Source organism: Melospiza georgiana, chromosome 3 (assembly GCF_028018845.1).
Source record: "Melospiza georgiana isolate bMelGeo1 chromosome 3, bMelGeo1.pri, whole genome shotgun sequence".
NCBI lineage: Eukaryota > Metazoa > Chordata > Aves > Passeriformes > Passerellidae > Melospiza > Melospiza georgiana.
Window position 1 is genome coordinate 113,070,077 of NC_080432.1, and position 18,330 is coordinate 113,088,406.

Consider the following 18,330-nt stretch of genomic DNA (forward strand, 5'->3'; position numbering starts at 1 on the left):
GAGACAAGGACAGCCAGCCCTGTCCCCTGGCCATGCAGGGAGCTCGATGCCCACTCTCCTCCTGCAAACATCCATGCTGGACAGTCTGCTGGAACACAACTCAGACTGATCTGGGAGAACATTCTTCCACCCAAAAAATGTCAGCAACTGCTGTAGAAAGTGCTTGTCATGAGCTGGGAAAATAGGAACTGTCGACAGCCAAGGGAGAGAACTGACCTCCAAGGCTTCTGACAGGCAAGGTTTTCATTGAATCCTGACAGAAAGCACTGTGAGTTTTTTACTTGCACTAATTAGGCCTCTTTGCTGCTCTGACATTATCTTGATGTGTTAGAGCCCCAGTTCTCCTCCTGGCAACCATTCCCTGTGCTCCCCTCTGACACACCTCACTGCATGCCTACCCCCAAACCCTCTCTTTCAATATCCAGGCAGGCAAGCTGCCTGGTTTTAATCACAGAACATAGAATATTTTGGGTTGGAAAGGACCTTTAAAGGTCATCTAAACCATCTAAAATGGCATGAAGATGTAATTGCATCATATTAAAAAAAAAAATCAACCTAAAGCTCTTCCTTTGTCCTTATGGTTTGTCTAGACCACAAAAGGTGCACAAGAACAGGGAGGAAAAGGCAGAAAGAGGAAGGAGCCCAGAAGCTTCCTCTATTCCTCTATGTTCCTTTTTCCACTTCTCTTTCAAGTGTTTTTATTCCATTTCCTACAATTAAAAATAAAAAAATCCCCATGAAACAACCCCAAACCACACAGTAAAGAAGTGTGTGTGACACTCATGTGAATTGAATGGTTCCCTAAGGAAGAAAACTCCTGCAGCAAACACAGCTTATGTGAATTTCACCATAGAGCTTCAAACCTTCATATGCAGCTGCTTATATTTCAGCTGTGATAGATCTTTCACAGCACTGATTACTCTCCCATTCAAGGTCCCTTTTCTCTTCATGCTTTTAATCTTTTTCCTCTGGAGGTGGAGAGGTAAGATTTTGATCATCTGGTTTTAGCAAGTCTTTGGTTCTGATTATCAGCCTCTTTGGATTTTGGAGATGCTGCTATTACTTTCATCTGACCAATGATTACAAGCCCGTGGGTTTCAAGTCCGGAGGTCTTTTTATGGCTAGAATTAACTGAGGCTCAGAAGAGCATTACGTACCATGTCAACCTCAGAAATACTGTCCAAGCTTTCAACTTGCACATCCACCCCAACAGGAATGGCAGGGCCTGAAAGAGAATGAGATTCAGATATGTAAATAAATGTTCTTTCACATCATCTGCATTTAATTAGCACTCCTAAGGTGGCATGCAAACACTTCTGAGCTTATGTTGTGCATTTCTGTCAATGGTTCTTCAGGAAGGGGCTGGGAATGAGTTAGTGAATAACCATGTAAGGGCCCTTCTGAAACATTGAATTATCTTCCCCTTGGCATATGCTGCAATGTTGACACTTTGCCAGTTAGTCCAGAGCTTGGATGAAACATTTGCCTATGTTTTTAAAAACTGAGCCATCTCATCTTAAATTTTAGGTCTTTATAAATAAATTTAGCCCCAAGGATGGGGACTGAGATGGAGATAAGGCAAGCAACGAGCTCTTCCTTGGAGGTTTCTCATTTTTTATCAAGGCAAGCCACATTAATCTCTCAAGAGCTCATCACCATCTTGATTCATATTATTCACTGATGATATTGCTAGTTTTCCACAGTAATTTTCAAATTAGCAATCAGAGAGCTCACAAAGAGCAAATAAGCAGAAAACATCCCACAATAAATGGACACTCCTCTATTACTAGAAACCCTGTATGAAACCTCACTGCAGACTGCTGCTCACTAATGACCAGGGCCTGCTCAAGATGCCCACAGTGTGCCCTCACGCAGCTTTTCCCAAATTCTGGTGATCAGGGCCTACTGAGAGAGACCAGCACAGCAAGCAGGGCCCAGCAGGAGGAGCAGCCCAGGGGGATCCAGGGCTGCCTGGTGCTCCCAGGGATGCTGTGGCTGTGGGACTCACGGGGCTCACACTGCTGATGTCCTGGGCCTGCCTCAGCCCGGGCACTGCCAGTGAGACGCACCATGCCAAAGGAAGCAGAAGCTCTGCAGACATGTCTGAGGCTTGTCCAGCAGAAATTAATCTTCCAAGCACCACAGTGGCCCCCATGAAGATTTCCAAAGACTTTTATCTCCTAGATTTTGAACCTGATTAGCAGTCAGATAATATGCAAGGTGCACCACAATCCCTTTGTGGACTCAGACCCATATTTGCAGTGTCACAAACAGCAGGGCCTGCTGCATGCATACATTTAGGTGGTCTTTCTGGAGACCACATCAAAGCTCTGAATACACTACAAGTCCAACCAGAGAGCAGAAATGTGGCTGAGAGAGCAGCACAGTTTTCAAGCTGCTATCCATCATGCTCCTGTACCTGCAGCAGCATGTACACACTCCCACACATCTGCAGGGCTTTTGAGCACAGCCTTGTGTTTGCCTCTGCTGGAGGAGAAAGAGGCACCAGCTCAGCCTCAGGAGGGAAAGGCTGATCCCCAAGCCCATGAGACAGGCTGTCACCAGCCCCAGTGCAGGTTTGCAGGGCGTGGGTAAGCCAGCCCCACTGATTACAGCAATGCCCACTGATGGTGGCATTGTCCCCTTCCCACACGCTCAGCTCCAGCTCCTTTTGCCCAGGGTGTCTGTCAGCAGCAGTGCTGGGAGCAGGCACCTTGAACAGGCCCTGTGGAGCAGAACCAGGCTCCCCAGAACCACCAATTCCAGTTTGTGGCTGTAGCCCCCAGCAGGGAAGCTCAAACACGGCTAACCCAGAACTCTAAGGTGACTCCCAGAGGCTCCCAAACACCTTCATGTCACATTCAGACACACAGCTGTGCACTGCACACTTTAAAAAAATCGCCAGCAACCATTTGCAACTGAGAGAAAGAATTTTCTGTGACATTTATCTTGCTCAGTAAAACATTATTTGGTTTGTTGGGTACCTAGCAAGGTAGCAAAAAGCACTGTATCTGTGGTGACAAGAGACACTTTGATGTGCAGTACAATCAACAGAGAAACATCACAAGCTGAGGGCTGTGTGCCCAACACATGCTGGGCAGCCCCCCACGACTTCCAGACTGCAAGAGGGACTCTCTGTGTGTGAATCCTTAATTTAGCTTTGATTCAGGAAATCAACACCCACACAAAGTCTATTTACTGTGATTTCTATGCTTCTCTGAACACTAATCACAGATTAAAAAAAAAAACCAAAAAACAACAACAAACAACTAAAACCCAAACCCATAAATATAAGAACACTGCCAAGTTGATATCTGCCCTGCTCTCCTATTCCTTCCCCATCTGCCCTTGACAATAAAATATCATGTTCTTTTCTTTGTTGGTGTTCCTGCATCAAACACTCAGTAATCAGCAGTTATCTCATTGTAAATACAAAGCCTAAGTCAATCTGGAACTGACACAAAGCTTCATTAAATCCAAACTAAAGGGTGTTCTACGTTAAGCTGGATGGTCTGGGAAGTTCTTGAGAGAAGAGGTCCAAGGCTGGATGAGGTGTCTTTTCTCCAGTTATTCACAAATTTGGGGAATGATAAAACAGTAATTGTAATAGAAAGAGGGAGAAATTATTTGAACATTGGACTCAAATGTTTAGTATGAATCTGTAAAACCAATTTATCAGCAGAAATAGCTACTCTGCCCTTTTTGGGGCAAAATGCTACTACAATCAGCAGGAGTAATCACTGCTTTTTCCTTCTCCCTGCTCCTCACTCAGCACCTGGGACTGAGGCAATGAGAGAGCACACAAATGTGAATGAGGATATGATGAGACACAAAGACACTGGAGGAGGTTTAGACAAGAAGCTGGACTGAGCAGGGCAGGGTGAGAGAAGGGCCAGTGCCAATGTTGCTGCTTGTGAGGCAGCAACAGGAATCAAAGGATCACCACGTGCTGCTCTTGGCAATGAGCATAAGTGATAAAGTTAATTGTGTATTCACTCTGCCCATCACTCTGCAAAACATCAAGATGCACTTTTGTAGAGGTACTTGATGCAAGCAACATAGAAAGTGCTTGCAGCTTCTGAAGCAAAGCAGAAGCCCTGTCTAGAAATTACCTCTTTAAACCTCTTTAAACCACAGAAACAAACCCTGGTTTTCCCTAAAGGACATGTTGGCTACAGCACATACCACTGAATTAAATGGCTGTTGATCACCCAGAGAGAAATGTCAGGAGATCTTTGATCTCTCTAACCCATGGAGTCAATTAGGAGCTGCTCGCTTTTTATTCCTGTCCCTCTGGCAACTGAACAGTTGAACCATGGAGGTTCAGGGTGTTTTGCCAAATTCCTCATCAAATGCCACTAGGGATGAGCAAAAAGAAAAAATCCTTCCGTATTGAGAGGGAGCAGAGTATGAGGAGGGTGTGAATGTGAAGGAACAAGAACAGCTCAGATGGTATATGACAAACTGAACTGGTAGACAGAACAATTAAATTTGATTACAGCATTAGATACAAAAAAGCCCTCATCAACCAGGCTTTCTTTGTCATAAACAACATTTTATTAATACTCACATTTTCTTCAGAAAGAGAAAATATAGAATCATCAATATAGAAAATCTAGAATCATCCTAGAGAATTGTAAGCAACAAAAGACTTGACCATGTTAAGACTGGAGAGACCTCAAAGCTTGGGCTCCTCTCCAGGATGTTCACTGCTGGACAGGAAGGTAAATGGATCCATGTGAAAGCCGGGGATATGGCTGATAAAAGGAAGCAGTGCTGCTTTGCTCAAAGCCTGCAATCCAGCAGAGTTTTTCAGATCACACTTTAGAGTCTCTGAAAAGTATCAGCCAAATGAATGGAATTTTGGGTTGGTTCTGACAAAAAGAAGACTTTGTGGCTTGTTTCATATTGCAAAAACTCCAGCTTGAGTATCAAACTCTGCCCCGGATTGAATGGGATGTGTGGCCTTGGGCTAACCTCTCCAGGGAACCCAGGAGGTTTCCACAAGCCCTGTGCAGGTATGACTTCAGAAGGAGCCCAACATTGAAGCCTATTACATCCCAGTGTGTCTCCACACCTAAAACCACCAACCAGTGAGAAGCATGAAAGCCTCTAAATGTGAGTCAGTCCCCAAGCAGAACTGAGACAAACATGGTTTTTATTTCTGAGCACTGGAGCAGACTTTGTGTTGGGGAGGATGGAACAGGAAAGCCTTATAAATATGATTGCCTGGCAAAAGATTTTGAGAATATAGAAACTATAAGCGAGATTGAAATGAAAGCAAGTTTTGAGATCCCTTAGTTACTGAACAACTGGAAAACAATGGTGTGGCTGGCTGAAGGTAATCCCCTCTTGATGAAACAATACCCTCTGCAAGCAGGCAGGTCCAAGGGTCAGAGCAGACCCTGCAGCTTGGCAGATAGGGCCCAAAGAGTAAGATTTAGGGTTTAAAATGTAACACAGTATGGTAATGTAGTGATTCTTATAGCTTGTATGGAAATGTTATAGGATATGCATGCTGTAGTAGATTGGTTGAAGATAATCTGAATATTCAACACTGAAGATGATTTATTGTATTGTAACGGGAACTTCGCTCTCTTCCACTTCTCTTTTTCCTCGCTCTTCCTCTTCTCTGCTCTTTTCGCGCTCACCTCTGCACTTCTTCACCCCCTCCTTTCTACATGCTCTCCGCTCTTAAACCTTTAATTCTCTTACACTTTAAGCCTCTCCTCTCTGGGCCCTGCTCTAGCTGTGGCTGGCAGCTCCCAGCAGGGCCCTGCACCCAGGCCCTTTGCAATAAACCGAGAGTTGCATGACCTGGCTGCGGAGATCTCTCGTCTCCATCCGTCCCGACCGTGCGTCACCCACAGACTCTCCTACAGACTGTTCTACACTTTGGAAGAGAGGGAAGAGCGTGCTGCCATGAAGATGCCTGAAGTCAGTTTTCCACTCCACCTCTGAGACTAAAGCTTTGTGACACCTCTTTAATTTTTCTCTTTGGCAGCGCTCTCAAAGGCTGCTGTTTCTCTCTGAGACAGTGCCCACTCATCTATCTTTGAAGGAGGGAGGCAGATGAAGGCCCCGAGATAAAAACATGTCCATGAGAAACGAGTGGGTTTGAGGTTTCCTTGCTGACAGGTATCTCATGCACACCCAGAGAGACTGCAAACCACTGTGGGACCTCTTAGGAGTGGGCAGCTCCCAGGAGGAGCACCAGGACGTGCTCATCACCCTCCTCATGGCTGCAGGGCTTTGTTCCTCCACGCCTCACAGACGGCTGCTCATCAGCAGGGGAGCATGTCCTATTCCAGCCCTTGTCACTAAAAACCACTCCGTGAACTACTCATGCTTTATTCATCCCACTGTTCATCCATCCTGGCAAAAGCACTGCCCAGAAAGGGCAGCAAGGACCAGCTGACGTTAGGCTACTCGGCTATGAGCAAATATAATAAAAGTGAAGCATTAGGCTGGTCCTCAATAAAGAAGATACAGCTATTTTAAGTATCAACTAAAGCTGCTTACTCACAGGCTCCCTGTAAAATACGAGATGTCATAAATGAAATGCTTAAAATGGGTGTTTAAGGAAGGCAGCACAACAAACATTTACATAATCTTTAAATATTAATAATAGTAAATAATACCTGAACATCTGCTACCTAGAACAAGGTCACTGACATGGAGATAACTCCCTAAGGGTCAAAAACCCTGCAGTCTCTTTTAGCTTATGAATGCTCTTTGACCATCATCAAAGCAAAAAACTTTGTCATTGCCTCTGTACCCAATTGCCTGTCTCTAATGGGCTGAGGGCACGCAAGACAGCCATGCTTATTGGGCTGTTAATAACACAACTTACACAACACTTGTTTGCTCACTTGCTTTTTACAAAGATACTTTTTCTTGAAAACCCCTTCACCTTTGTCTAACATTGAGGTTTTTTCATTCCACCTTGCATAACCCCAGCCTGCTCTGCCCAGTGGGCACAGCTGTGTTGGGCTGGCAGCTTGCTGGCTGTCTCCTGCAGACCAGCAAGTGTCCCCTGGCCACCATAAAACAGCTCATACCCCATCCCCTTTTTAGCTAAAGGTGGAATTGCAGGCTGGCCCACCAAACTTGGGAACCATCAACACTACTGGTTTTCTTTTAGTGTTAATGCCACTCACCATTTACTTATGGTATTATTTTAATTTTCCAGAACTGAGGGGGCTTTCCCACCTACAAGGCAACATCACAGGCCCAATGCAATGCCATAGAGCTGGAATCTCAGTTAGACCAGAGAGGGTCTTAGGGCAGTGACCAGTTACAGTCATGTGTACCCCACAGGCTGCTCTTCTCCACTTTGGCTGTACAAAAGCCTTTTCATCCTCCCCAGGTCAGACCACATCAGTCTGACTGACAGTGCCACAGCCTGGCTGGAAGGACTCGTGGTGCACAGCAAATCACTGTGACTGCCTGAGGAATAACATTGCAGACAAAGCTATGAGCATCACCTCTTGCCAGACTTTTGTTCCCTTTCCTTTATTGTTTTTTCCCACTAGGCTTATCATCTGCCACTAAAAACACACCGTGCAATTCTGCAGATGAGCAAGAACCTGCAGCACCTGCTATCTCTGTGTGTCTGAGTCATGATTTCCAAGGCTGGAGCCTCAGCAAAGCTGTTTCCATGCTTTGCTCCTCATCCCATGCAATTTCAGTACAACTTGGCTAATGCCACTCCTTTGTCCCAAGAATCTCTGCAAGTTAAGGAGGTTTTAAACAAAAAAATTTTAAAACATCATGTTTTTCCTTTATGAAAGAAAAGAACCTTCTCAGCAAAGGCTCTTAGGGTATTTCTCAGTTTTATAAATGTTATTCCAAATTTTGGCTCTAGAAGAATCGTGATGGGAGGTAGCATGGGAAAACAAGGCAAAAGAGAGATTAAAATGCAGTTCCATTAACACTAGAAGAGTGTCTGTGTAATTAAATGTGTCTGTTTGATGTGACCTGTGCTGTAACGTGTTCTTCAAGGACCCTGTGACACTGATGAAAACAGTAAAATTCAGATGTTTCCAGAAATACAGTGCAGTGGTGCCACTGGGTGCCAAACCATCAGCACAATAGAACAAAACCCTGCAGCTTCCCCCCAAAACAGGCAGGATGCCCTGACATACACCCAGTTAGGGGGAAAAAGTTCAAAAATCATCATGGCTCCCCAGCTGTCTCCAGCTGAGGCAAGGTAGGGAGCCCAGGTTTCCTCCCAGAGAAGCCCCATCATCCCACTCATCAGACCAGCAGGTCTTCTGTCCTGGACAGATCAGCTGCAGAGAGGACAGATCAGCACCTTCAGTTTGTCCAAATCAGGCACTCAGAAGTCAACAGCCAAGCTACAAAAATTGAGGTTGGCTAAAAAAAAAAAAAAAAAGAGCCAACTGCAGCAACAGGAGGGAATGTAGGAAATGTACAGAGCACAGAGGGCAAGGAGGATGAGCATGAGGCCTCTCTGAATTGGCACCAAGCCTTTTCCCTTCACACTGACGCATCTGGACAGAGGTTTGTTTGCTTGGTTTTTAATTAGATTGTTAATTGGGTAATTAGATTAATCTTAATTAGATTAGCACAGCATCAAGAGAACCATTTGATGCTCACCTCCAAAGGCCGGCCGCATGGTGAAGTCGTGTTCGTCCACTCTGAGCAGTTGTTCTGTCTTTCCTCTCCAGGCCTTGGTCAAGTCCCGATTCCTCTTAAAGATGTGGCTGCAAAACACAGCAACAGCATTGCTCTGATGTCCCTGTGCCACAACTGCAAAACACAGCAACAGCATTGCTCCAATGTCCCTGTGCCACACCTGCTAAACACAGCAACAGCATTGCTCTGATGTCCCTGTGCCACAACTGCAAAACACAGCAACAGCATTGCTCCAATGTCCCTGTGCCACACCTGCTAAACACAGCAACAGCATTGCTCCAAATTCTCTGTGCCACACCTGCTAAACACAGCAATAGCATTGCTCTGATGTCCCTGTGCCACAACTGCAAAACACAGCAACAGCATTGCTCCAAATTCTCTGTGCCACAACTGCAAAACACAGCAACAGCATTGCTCCAAATTCTCTGTGCCACAACTGCAAAACACAGCAACAGCATTGCTCCAATGTCCCTGTGCCACACCTGCTAAACACAGCAACAGCATTGCTCCAAATTCTCTGTGCCACACCTGCTAAACACAGCAATAGCATTGCTCTGATGTCCCTGTGCCACAACTGCAAAACACAGCAACAGCATTGCTCCAAATTCTCTGTGCCACAACTGCAAAACACAGCAACAGCATTGCTCCAAATTCTCTGTGCCACAACTGCAAAACACAGCAACAGCATTGCTCCAAATTCTCTGTGCCACACCTGCTAAACACAGCAATAGCATTGCTCTGATGTCCCTGTGCCACAACTGCAAAACACAGCAATAGCATTGCTCCAAATTCTCTGTGCCACAACTGCAAAACACAGCAATAGCATTGCTCCAAATTCTCTGTGCCACAACTGCAAAACACAGCAACAGCATTGCTCCAATGTCTCTGTGCCACACCTGCTAAACACAGCAACAGCATTGCTCCAATGTCTCTGTGCCCAAGTGCCACAACTGCCAGCCCAATTTCAGTGCCACAGGAGCAACAGCTTTGCAGGCACAACCCCAGGGACTGTGGGGAGACTGCCAGCACCAAACACAGACACAGAGCTGCCTTTCCACAGCATCAGCTCAGGCCTTTGTGCCCACAGGCAGCCCTGCTCCCTCTGCCCCAGGCTCCAGGGAGGCACAAGGCACAGAGCACAGCATCTCACAGGGGAGCTGCATGCAGGGAATGCCTTTGCAGCTGAGAGCAGGCACCAGGGGCAGCAGCTGGGTGCCCCACATTACCTGGCCAGGATTTGGCCAGGTACCAAGGCAACATTGTCATGAAAAAGCTCTTTGCAGTGCTGGTCACGCAATGCCATACACCACTTGGAAACTGCCCCACCAACTTCACCAATTCAGTGCCAGCAGTTTGTGTGGACAGAGGGTATTCTGGCTTTCAGCAGCAGCAAAACCACCCATTCCTCCCCACAACAGCAGGAAGAGAGGAGTTTTATCTAACGAAGGCTTCAGTCCCTCACTTTTCTGAACATTAAGGTAGGAAAAATTCTAACTTTTTATTTGAGATATTGTATGCTATCGGTGGAACAAGGATGACAACAAACCCCCGAGAAAAGTGCAAGATAGCCACTAAAATCCCATAAGGAGATAACTAACTAGCAGATAAACAAGTTGCATGCACTTCTGGAAGAAAATCCAGTTCAGCATCCCTGACTGTTCTGCAGAGCTGTGAGGGGAAGACTTGGAACATGAAGGTTCCTCAATCCCTTTGCTCTGGACATAAGAGCTGGCAACGTTGTAAGTACTGGTGCAATTAGCTGGTTTCCAGTAACTTACTGAAAATAATTATGATAAATAGAAAGAACTTTGTACAAAAGGTTCAGGTTCCTTTTGCCATGTGGAAAAGATATGACTTTTCCACAAACAAAGAACAAAAAATCTTGGAGGAAAAATAAAGAGACTACTTAGACTTAAAGTCTCGATCAAGAATTCAGAATACAAGAACTCAATACAAAACAATCACTCCACTCATAAATGTGGGTATAGTAAGGGATGTTTTTAGCTTCATTAAAATATTAAGCACTATAATTATGAGCCAAAGGGAGCATAAATCACAAATCAGAAGAAAAGTTTCCTCTCAGAGCACTAAGTCTAAGAAAGAAATTATGAAACCTAAAGGGTGTTGATAGCTGCAGCTAACATCAAAAACCCATTTCCTTACTATAAGGAGATGAAAAGGAAGCAACAGAATTCAAAAATACTTGTATCAAATAGATGTTTTGAAGGACTAAAACCCCTTGTAGCCCAGGGCACATGCTACATAGGAAGGGTTGGATCTCCCTCAGGTTATTTTGGGCTCCTATTTCACTTGGGATGCCAGAGCTTCTCTCCCTGCTGGCTGTGAGAAAGAGCCAGCCAGAACAAGCACCCTCCCGACAGGGCTGCATTATGGTTACCTAAAAGCGAGGGTGTAAAACCAAGCACAGCCATTAAGGGGAACGCTTGGAGGCAAAAGCTTGGCTTTTAACTGCTTGCTGCAGGGGGAAGCTTTGTTTTGCTGCAGAGTTAGGGCAGCTGCCAAAGCGCTCCACTTCACCCCGCGCTGCTCGGCCTCTGTGCTGCAAGTCAGGAAAGGGATCTTCCTGTGTCTGCTTGATTTTAATTATCAGGGAAAAGCCAAAGTAACAGAGAATGTTCAATCAAGTCTCTCTCCTCAAAGAAGGGTGTGAAAAAGTCAGATTAAAAATCCAATAAAACATTGGAATGCATTGTACAAGGAATTAGTATGGAAAACCCTGGCAGGGTTGTCTTGCAAATCAATGGCTCAGCCTCACTGAAATGTTACATTTTGATCAATTATTTAAAAATCATCAAACAGCAAAGAGCACACAGGAGAGCTGCTGGAAGCAGTCAGTGGCTGCAGAGGTTTAGAGGGCTGGCTGGGGACGTGGATACTGTCTTAGGAAGAAAAGAGGTTTTCAGGCATGTCCTGAGCCAGGGGCTGCATTTAATAACCATCATTTAATCATCAGTTTGTGCCCAATCCTTCAGGTATTATGACAGCCAATTCAGATTTTACAGAAAGAGCTCTGACAGTCCCTTTTTAATCAATTTAATCCATTTACAATATTTTTGTATTGAAATATTTTTAATGACAGGAATTCCACACAGTCTTTAAAATTTATTACTACTTTTGTCTATTTAATCCAACTCAAGACCAAGTTTGTTTGAAAAAAAATTTCTTCATAACAGCATTTGACATCAGCTGTGCTGTGTCTCCTGCCCCTCTCTGGCCCCTCTGCTGTTTGGCATAGGGAGCATCTCATCACCTGCTCAGAGGTGACACCAGCTGCCAGTGCTCTTGTGCAGCTGAAGGGTGCTCTGAACACTGCTGCCCAGAGAGTGTCTTTACTGACAATCTGATCACCAGTATCTCATAAATCCTCCCTGATGTACTTATGGTCTTTAGCATTTCTGATTATAGATTTGTCAGGGTTTCTTTCGGCTTTGTGCATTCTCTGCAGTTCGCTACAATTCGTTTAAATCCACCCATCTCCTTTTGTCGTTTTTTGCCCCATTTTTCATATATAATTTTATTGCTGTTTATACTTCATTCAATGGGCATAAATTTGAGAAATCTGACTTCTGTGAAGAATTGTTTCTGTTCAAAGAGGAGAGAAGCTTTCTGTATTATTGCCTTAATTTTTAAAAATACATTTTCCTTTCCAGTTCACTTTTACTCAGAATTGTCTCAATTGCTTAAAATAGATGCTTTTTCTATCAAATATAATTCATTCTTGATGGCATGAGAAATTACAGATAACAGCTCAGCAAAAAGGAGCAGGTGTCTGTGCAGACATTCAGACCTTTCCAGAGCAAGGTGAAGAACTTTCAGACTGGGAACAGTCTTGTGCTGTAGGGCACGAGGCAATGGCTCATGTGGTGAGCCTGAAAGTAAACGTGGTCTCCAAACTGAGCATGGCACAGCTGTTGGCAGCCAGAGTCTGGCAGGTTTCTGCACCTTCCCCTGGAGAATTCAGGATGGATTGTGGTCACAAGATGGTAACTCATGGCCATGGGACCTTGGCTCCAGTTACATATTGGGATGCAGGGAAGCAATTCTACAGTTTCAGTGAAAATCTTACAGCTCTTCAGCATATTCTCGGGGAGAAAAAAAAATCCCAAAATGCATTAGGTGAAGGCATCATTTACTTTGTGTAGCAGCCACAGCAAGCTGGAGGAGATGTGTAAACCCAGCACCAAGGAAGGTACAAGGCCTCCTGTTTATCTAACCACCAAAGGATGTGACTGCTGCAACACAAAGCCCTAGAAGCTGAACTAAAAAGAGAAGGTACAAGAACAGTTTATGACTGTCATAATGATTAGCTCACTCCTAGCTGAGAATTCCAAATTTATTTTCACTTCTGTGTTATGAGTCCATCTTTAATCTTAATATGCATGGATCATATGGGATCAGATATGGTTGAGAAATTTCTGACAAACTGGGAACATCAAGATCCTCAATTTTGGTGAAGTCTCTTTCCAGTGCCTGTCAGGGCCACCAACTCAAGAGCTTTAGGAGCCCCAGCTGCCCAGGAAGGCCTGGCATCTCCACAAGATAGGTCTGTCTTGAGCTGGGTGGCCACACCAGTCTCTATTGCTTCCAGAATCTCAGGAAAGGGGGACTCTGTTGCTCTACCTCTGGATGTAACATACTTCACACTTACTCATCTGTGGGTCTATGCTGGGAGCAGGAAGGGAAGGAAAATTACTTCCTTGCCAGATTTGTGGAAAAACTAAATCTGACTCTGGAAAAAGGATGGACACAAACTCAAAGGGCGTGCAAAATCACTGCTATCATACACATTCTCTCCCTGCTTTTGTTTCACATTGTTCTTTGGCCCTGGCTGATGCTGCAGTGTTGGGAAAAAAGCTTCAGTAGACATCAAACCCTGCACCAGAGGTTCAGCAGTGCCCTGGATAGAGTCCTAGGCTAGCCCTACACCTGTAAAAAATGTTTATCACATTTCAATCACTGCAGCAGTAACAAACTCCAAATTTTTCAGAAACTGCCAATAGAGCAAAGAGGATCCGTGAGGGCTGGAAGGTAGCACAGGCTGGAGGATGTGTCTGCAGTATCCATTGAAAAACGGGGGAAATGCAGCTCCACAAGGCACAGAGGGAAGTTGCTGCCGCAGCAGCAGTTCAGGATCAGCAGACTGCTTGTTCCAGTGGAATGGTGTTTGGAAAAGGTTTGTGTGCTGAGCCTTGTGCTGCCGTGTCCTGGTGATTGCCTTCTGCTTCTGGGTCCCAGCCTAAGGCTGGCATGTAGCGTGCCCTGAAAATGGCATCTCTAATGAGATTCTCCAAAGGACTGACCACTTCCAAAAACCTTGGCAGGAAGTCTTTAGCTAAGAAGAGGCCAAAGCCACTTCTGTATCAAAGGCAGTTTTTCTGCTGTTGAAGCACGAGGCTTCACACGGCTGGTAGGAGAGAGGAACAGGCAGACTCAGAGTAGGGTGGGCACTGGAAACATGGCATTCACTGGCACAACAGAGATGGTAAATGTCTCCTAAGTTCTCAATTTATGTAGAGGAACAAACATTACCAGAAGCATTACCAGCAATTTTATAGAGCAGTAAATATTAACAAAACCACTAATTTTCAGAGTTCTTTTTGTCTTTTGGAAATTCTGTCCAGCTGGATAATCTAGCAGGATTGCCAGCATTTGTTTACCATTTCTTAGAGGCAGCCACTGCTGAGCTACTGTAGAGTGCCCAAAACCATTTAAAAAACTCAGTGCTGGACATTCCAGCAGCCCTTGCTTGTCCCCTGGGGTAAGGTCGATGCTCTGAGGAAGATGCAAGCACAGCTACATTCACTGTACAGCCAGTGCTACCCTCAGCAAGTCTGACCTGCCCTGGCAGCACGAGCTCAGACTGTGTACACAGCTCTCTGGAAAATCCCAGATTTCAACCTGGCAACACAGATCGTCTGACACACACACCTGCAGCTTTCCATATTTACACTGTTTCCTTCAGCACCAGCCTGTTCTTCCTCGGTGTAAATTTATTCTGTGGTGTGCAAGTAAGGCTGGGGCAAACAACAATGCCCTGCCCAGCAGTCACCCAGATGACTCCAACAAAACGTTTTACTTCACAATTCATTTATCACTTGAATTCTCCAAACAAAAGGAAATGCAAAATTGTTTAACCAACAGTGCTGTTACAGTTCTAGAGCCCTTGGTTTCATGCACCATTCGTACATCTTGCACATCAGCAAGAACAGACTCAGCTTCATAGAAACAAGTATCACTGATGTCCTTCAGTTTCTCAATCTAAGTGGCAGGGACTGTACACCATGGAAAATGTGAAAGACTACCATCAAAGCAGGAAGGCAGGAGCTGCTGCTCAATGAGCACACCCCAATTTCCTACACAAAGCCTGGGCTCTCCAGAGCATAACATGAGGCAGTCTCGGGCAACACTCAGGGCAGTGATGCACACAGGCAGTTGTTTCTTTATGTTATACCTAAATCTGTAGGAGCAGAGATGTGTTATCAGTGAGGGGGGGATGCAGGAGTAAGAGAAAATTAAAGGCAGGGCAGTTTCTAATCAAGCAAGGATTATCCATTCAGCGTGCTGAGCGAGGCTCTGCACATGGAAAAAAGTAATGTGTTACAATGTATTAACACAACCAGGAGTAATTAAGGATGCACAGGCAACTTAACCTGGCAATTCTTAATTTGGCTTCCTAACCTGACTTTCTGTTCCTTCCTCACTTGGGCATAGGCTCAACAACTTCTCCCCAGCATGGTGGCAGAGAGCAGCCCCAGAACCCTGAGGACCAGCCAGCCCGAGCGCCCAGAGCTCCGAGGGAAGGACCCCTGCACCCGGGAACCCCCGTGCAGTGTCTGAGTAAGGAACTGAGTAAGAAACAGTAAAAGCACTGAAGGAGTTCTGCACCTGCAATATTCCCCAAGTGATATTCTTGAAGGCCATATAAAGATCTTTAGGTCAGGCTGATTTATCACCTTAGTAGACACAAAATATCAAACTTACCAGCTGGAGACTCTCAAATATAGGAATAAATTTTCTTTAATAAGGAGAGTTTACTGTAAAATTTACTGTTCCTTATGATACTGTTCCAAGAAAAATACTTAGCAGAAAATGTGATGGAATTATTTAAAAGATAATTCTTTCAATTTCTCTTATATGATTAGGAAACCAGCCTAGGAACTAGTTTTAGTTTCCTTTTACGAGAATAGTGCAGTATTCATTGTTGGTTTAGGGACAACTAAATCTTTTTTCTACATAATTGATAATGAATATGAAATTTAAAATAAATACAATTGAATACTGAAATATAAAGACAGAAATATAATTGAATAGGAAAATTAAAATATTAACAACACTGGCCCATACACTTCTTTTTGTTGCAACATTGCATAATTCTCCATATTTAAAATTCCATTCTCATTGGACAATCTTTAAAACCTGATTTTATAAATTTTTTAATAACTACATTGCATAGGAATCGTATGTATGTGTGTATATATATGGCATATAGTTCCTCAGATCCTACCTAGATGGAAAATTGTTAATTGAAACCATAACACCACAGAGTACTAAATAGTATTGTTATTCTTTATAGTATATTTATAGAAATAATTTTAGCAGTGCATTGACTCTCAGTCCGTTACAACTCATGAAAAAATTGGAACTGTAGAACTTTTCTCCAAGTTCAAATAAAGCACAAAACTTTTAAAGCAGGGAAACTTTTACTTCAGGGCAAATTGATATTTAAAGAAGGATTTACTCTATTTTATTACTTTAAAATATGTGATCTTTACTACACAGAAAGGTTTGCACGGAAGTGCTACTGTTCAATCCCCCACGTTCCTCAGAATACAGGCATTGGAGGATTTTCAGAGTTCGATGAAAGATCTCATTCAATAATTAAGATTCTGTAAACTTCAGTGGTAAAACTTCAGTTGACTACAGGATTTCAGGATCAGGCCCTGACTGTTTCAGCTTTTTAACATTTACGTCACTAAAAGCATATGTCACTGTATTTTTTCAATAAGTAGTGTAAATCTGATAGCATATTGTGGTTTTATTGCTTCTAATTTATCATGTTTCTTTTCAAAACATTCAAGTAACAACACTCTCTATGGAAGTGTTGAGTGATAAACAAAAAAGTCCACAAAAATAAATGAAAATTTGGAAGTTTACTGCCATAGTGAAACCATTTAATAAGATGGATTAACCCAATTTTATTTGTGAGCCCTTCAAACAATGAATAGTCTTGTAAGATATAACTGCCACTGGATGACATAACCACAAAAAAGGATAACATACTTTGGACTGTCTGGCAGGTTTGGAAGATTATCTTTTCTAATGTAAACCTCTAGACAAATCTCAGCAGCGGTAAATCTAATAAACTTTACTAAGACCTTTAACTCCTTCTTGTGCTTTCACTTAACTTTAAAATACACTTTTTTTATGCTTCCATGTGTTTATTACAAAAAAATAAATTAATTTTACAATCCCGGGTTAACTTCCAAAGTTTAATTTGTTATCAATTACCACTATGTGTGCTAACCAACATCCCCATCTCAAATTGTCAGAGCATAATGGGCAAGTGAATATAAGTAACACGGACATTGCAGCAAGCAGGTGAATAACCTGCCCAGAAACAGCGCTGAAACATTAAACAGTATGCACATTTGGCCATCTCTGTTAACTGCAACTCCTCTGAACTCCCTCAGAAATTTGCAGGTATGGCTAAGAATAATTTTAGCACAATCCATGCTGAAGCAGTGAACTTCTCTGCAAAACCTGCCTCACTTAGAGTTAATCAAGAATTGTCCACTTACCCACAAAACTGGTTATACTACCAGAGACTGTTACAAAAACATTATCTATAAAGCTGTTTGCACACACAGTATACATGAAGACATTGACAGAGTAGGTTTTTATATGCCTGTAGTAACATATTTGTAACACTGCAGGAAAAGATACAGACATGGTTTAGCAACCCTTACCTTGCCCTCTGCACATCCGGATGGGTCGTCCACCTCCTCCTCCTGTGCCTTCTGCTTTCCACGAGAAGAACTAAGCAGAAAATTAATAAAAGGAGTTTCGTGAAATAAGGCATCTTGTTGGAAACGAGAGCCGAGCACTGTGCACTCCAGTGACCTGCTGTAGCACAAGTCCCCCCGGGCTGAAACATTGGATCAGCTCCGATTCTGGCGCGCTGCCCCGGCGGGCTCCCGGCGGCGGACGCTGCGTTCCCGGCGCGATGCATCCACGGGCTCCCGGCGGCCTCGCACCCGGCGCTTTTCCCCCATCACCGCCCGGTGATTGGCCATTACTGCCAGGTTTGCCTCGCCGCACATCGCCACCGGGTCCTAAAGGATACTTGCTAAAGCCATTATATAAAAACCCGCAATTCTGCACGCCGGCTTTTTGCTCAATCCCCTAATCTCAGTGCTATCCTCCTGCCAGACTGTAAAACCAGGCTGTCTCTTTTCATTAGGCTTTCGGCATTTTTTGATCCTCTGTACGGCATCTTTTTCAACTGGTAACTGCCTGTGCCACGTTTCGGACATGTATCTCATTGTAAAATGTATGTATTTTAATGGATTTAGAGCAGTTGAGGCTCTGTCTGAATCCTCATGTTGTTGAAGAGAGAATATGAGCTACTTCCTCTGAAAAAGTTGACTT

At 44.0% G+C, this 18,330-nt stretch overlaps 1 protein-coding gene across 1 annotated transcript in view; it reads right to left on the reverse strand.

The window, feature by feature from the left end:
• The window catches only part of LOC131081557 (gamma-aminobutyric acid receptor subunit rho-2), a 31,119-nt gene extending 13,343 nt beyond the window's left edge, over window positions 1-17,776 (reverse strand). Inside the window, exons 1-3 of the mRNA XM_058020744.1 lie at window positions 17,649-17,776; window positions 8,623-8,729; window positions 1,158-1,225 (exon numbers count right to left, since the gene is read on the reverse strand). Of these exons, the coding sequence (XP_057876727.1) occupies window positions 1,158-1,225; window positions 8,623-8,729; window positions 17,649-17,761 (288 nt within the window). The 5' untranslated portion in view covers window positions 17,762-17,776. The remainder of the gene's footprint in view (window positions 1-1,157; window positions 1,226-8,622; window positions 8,730-17,648) is intronic.
• Between the last annotated feature and the right edge of the window lie 554 nt (window positions 17,777-18,330).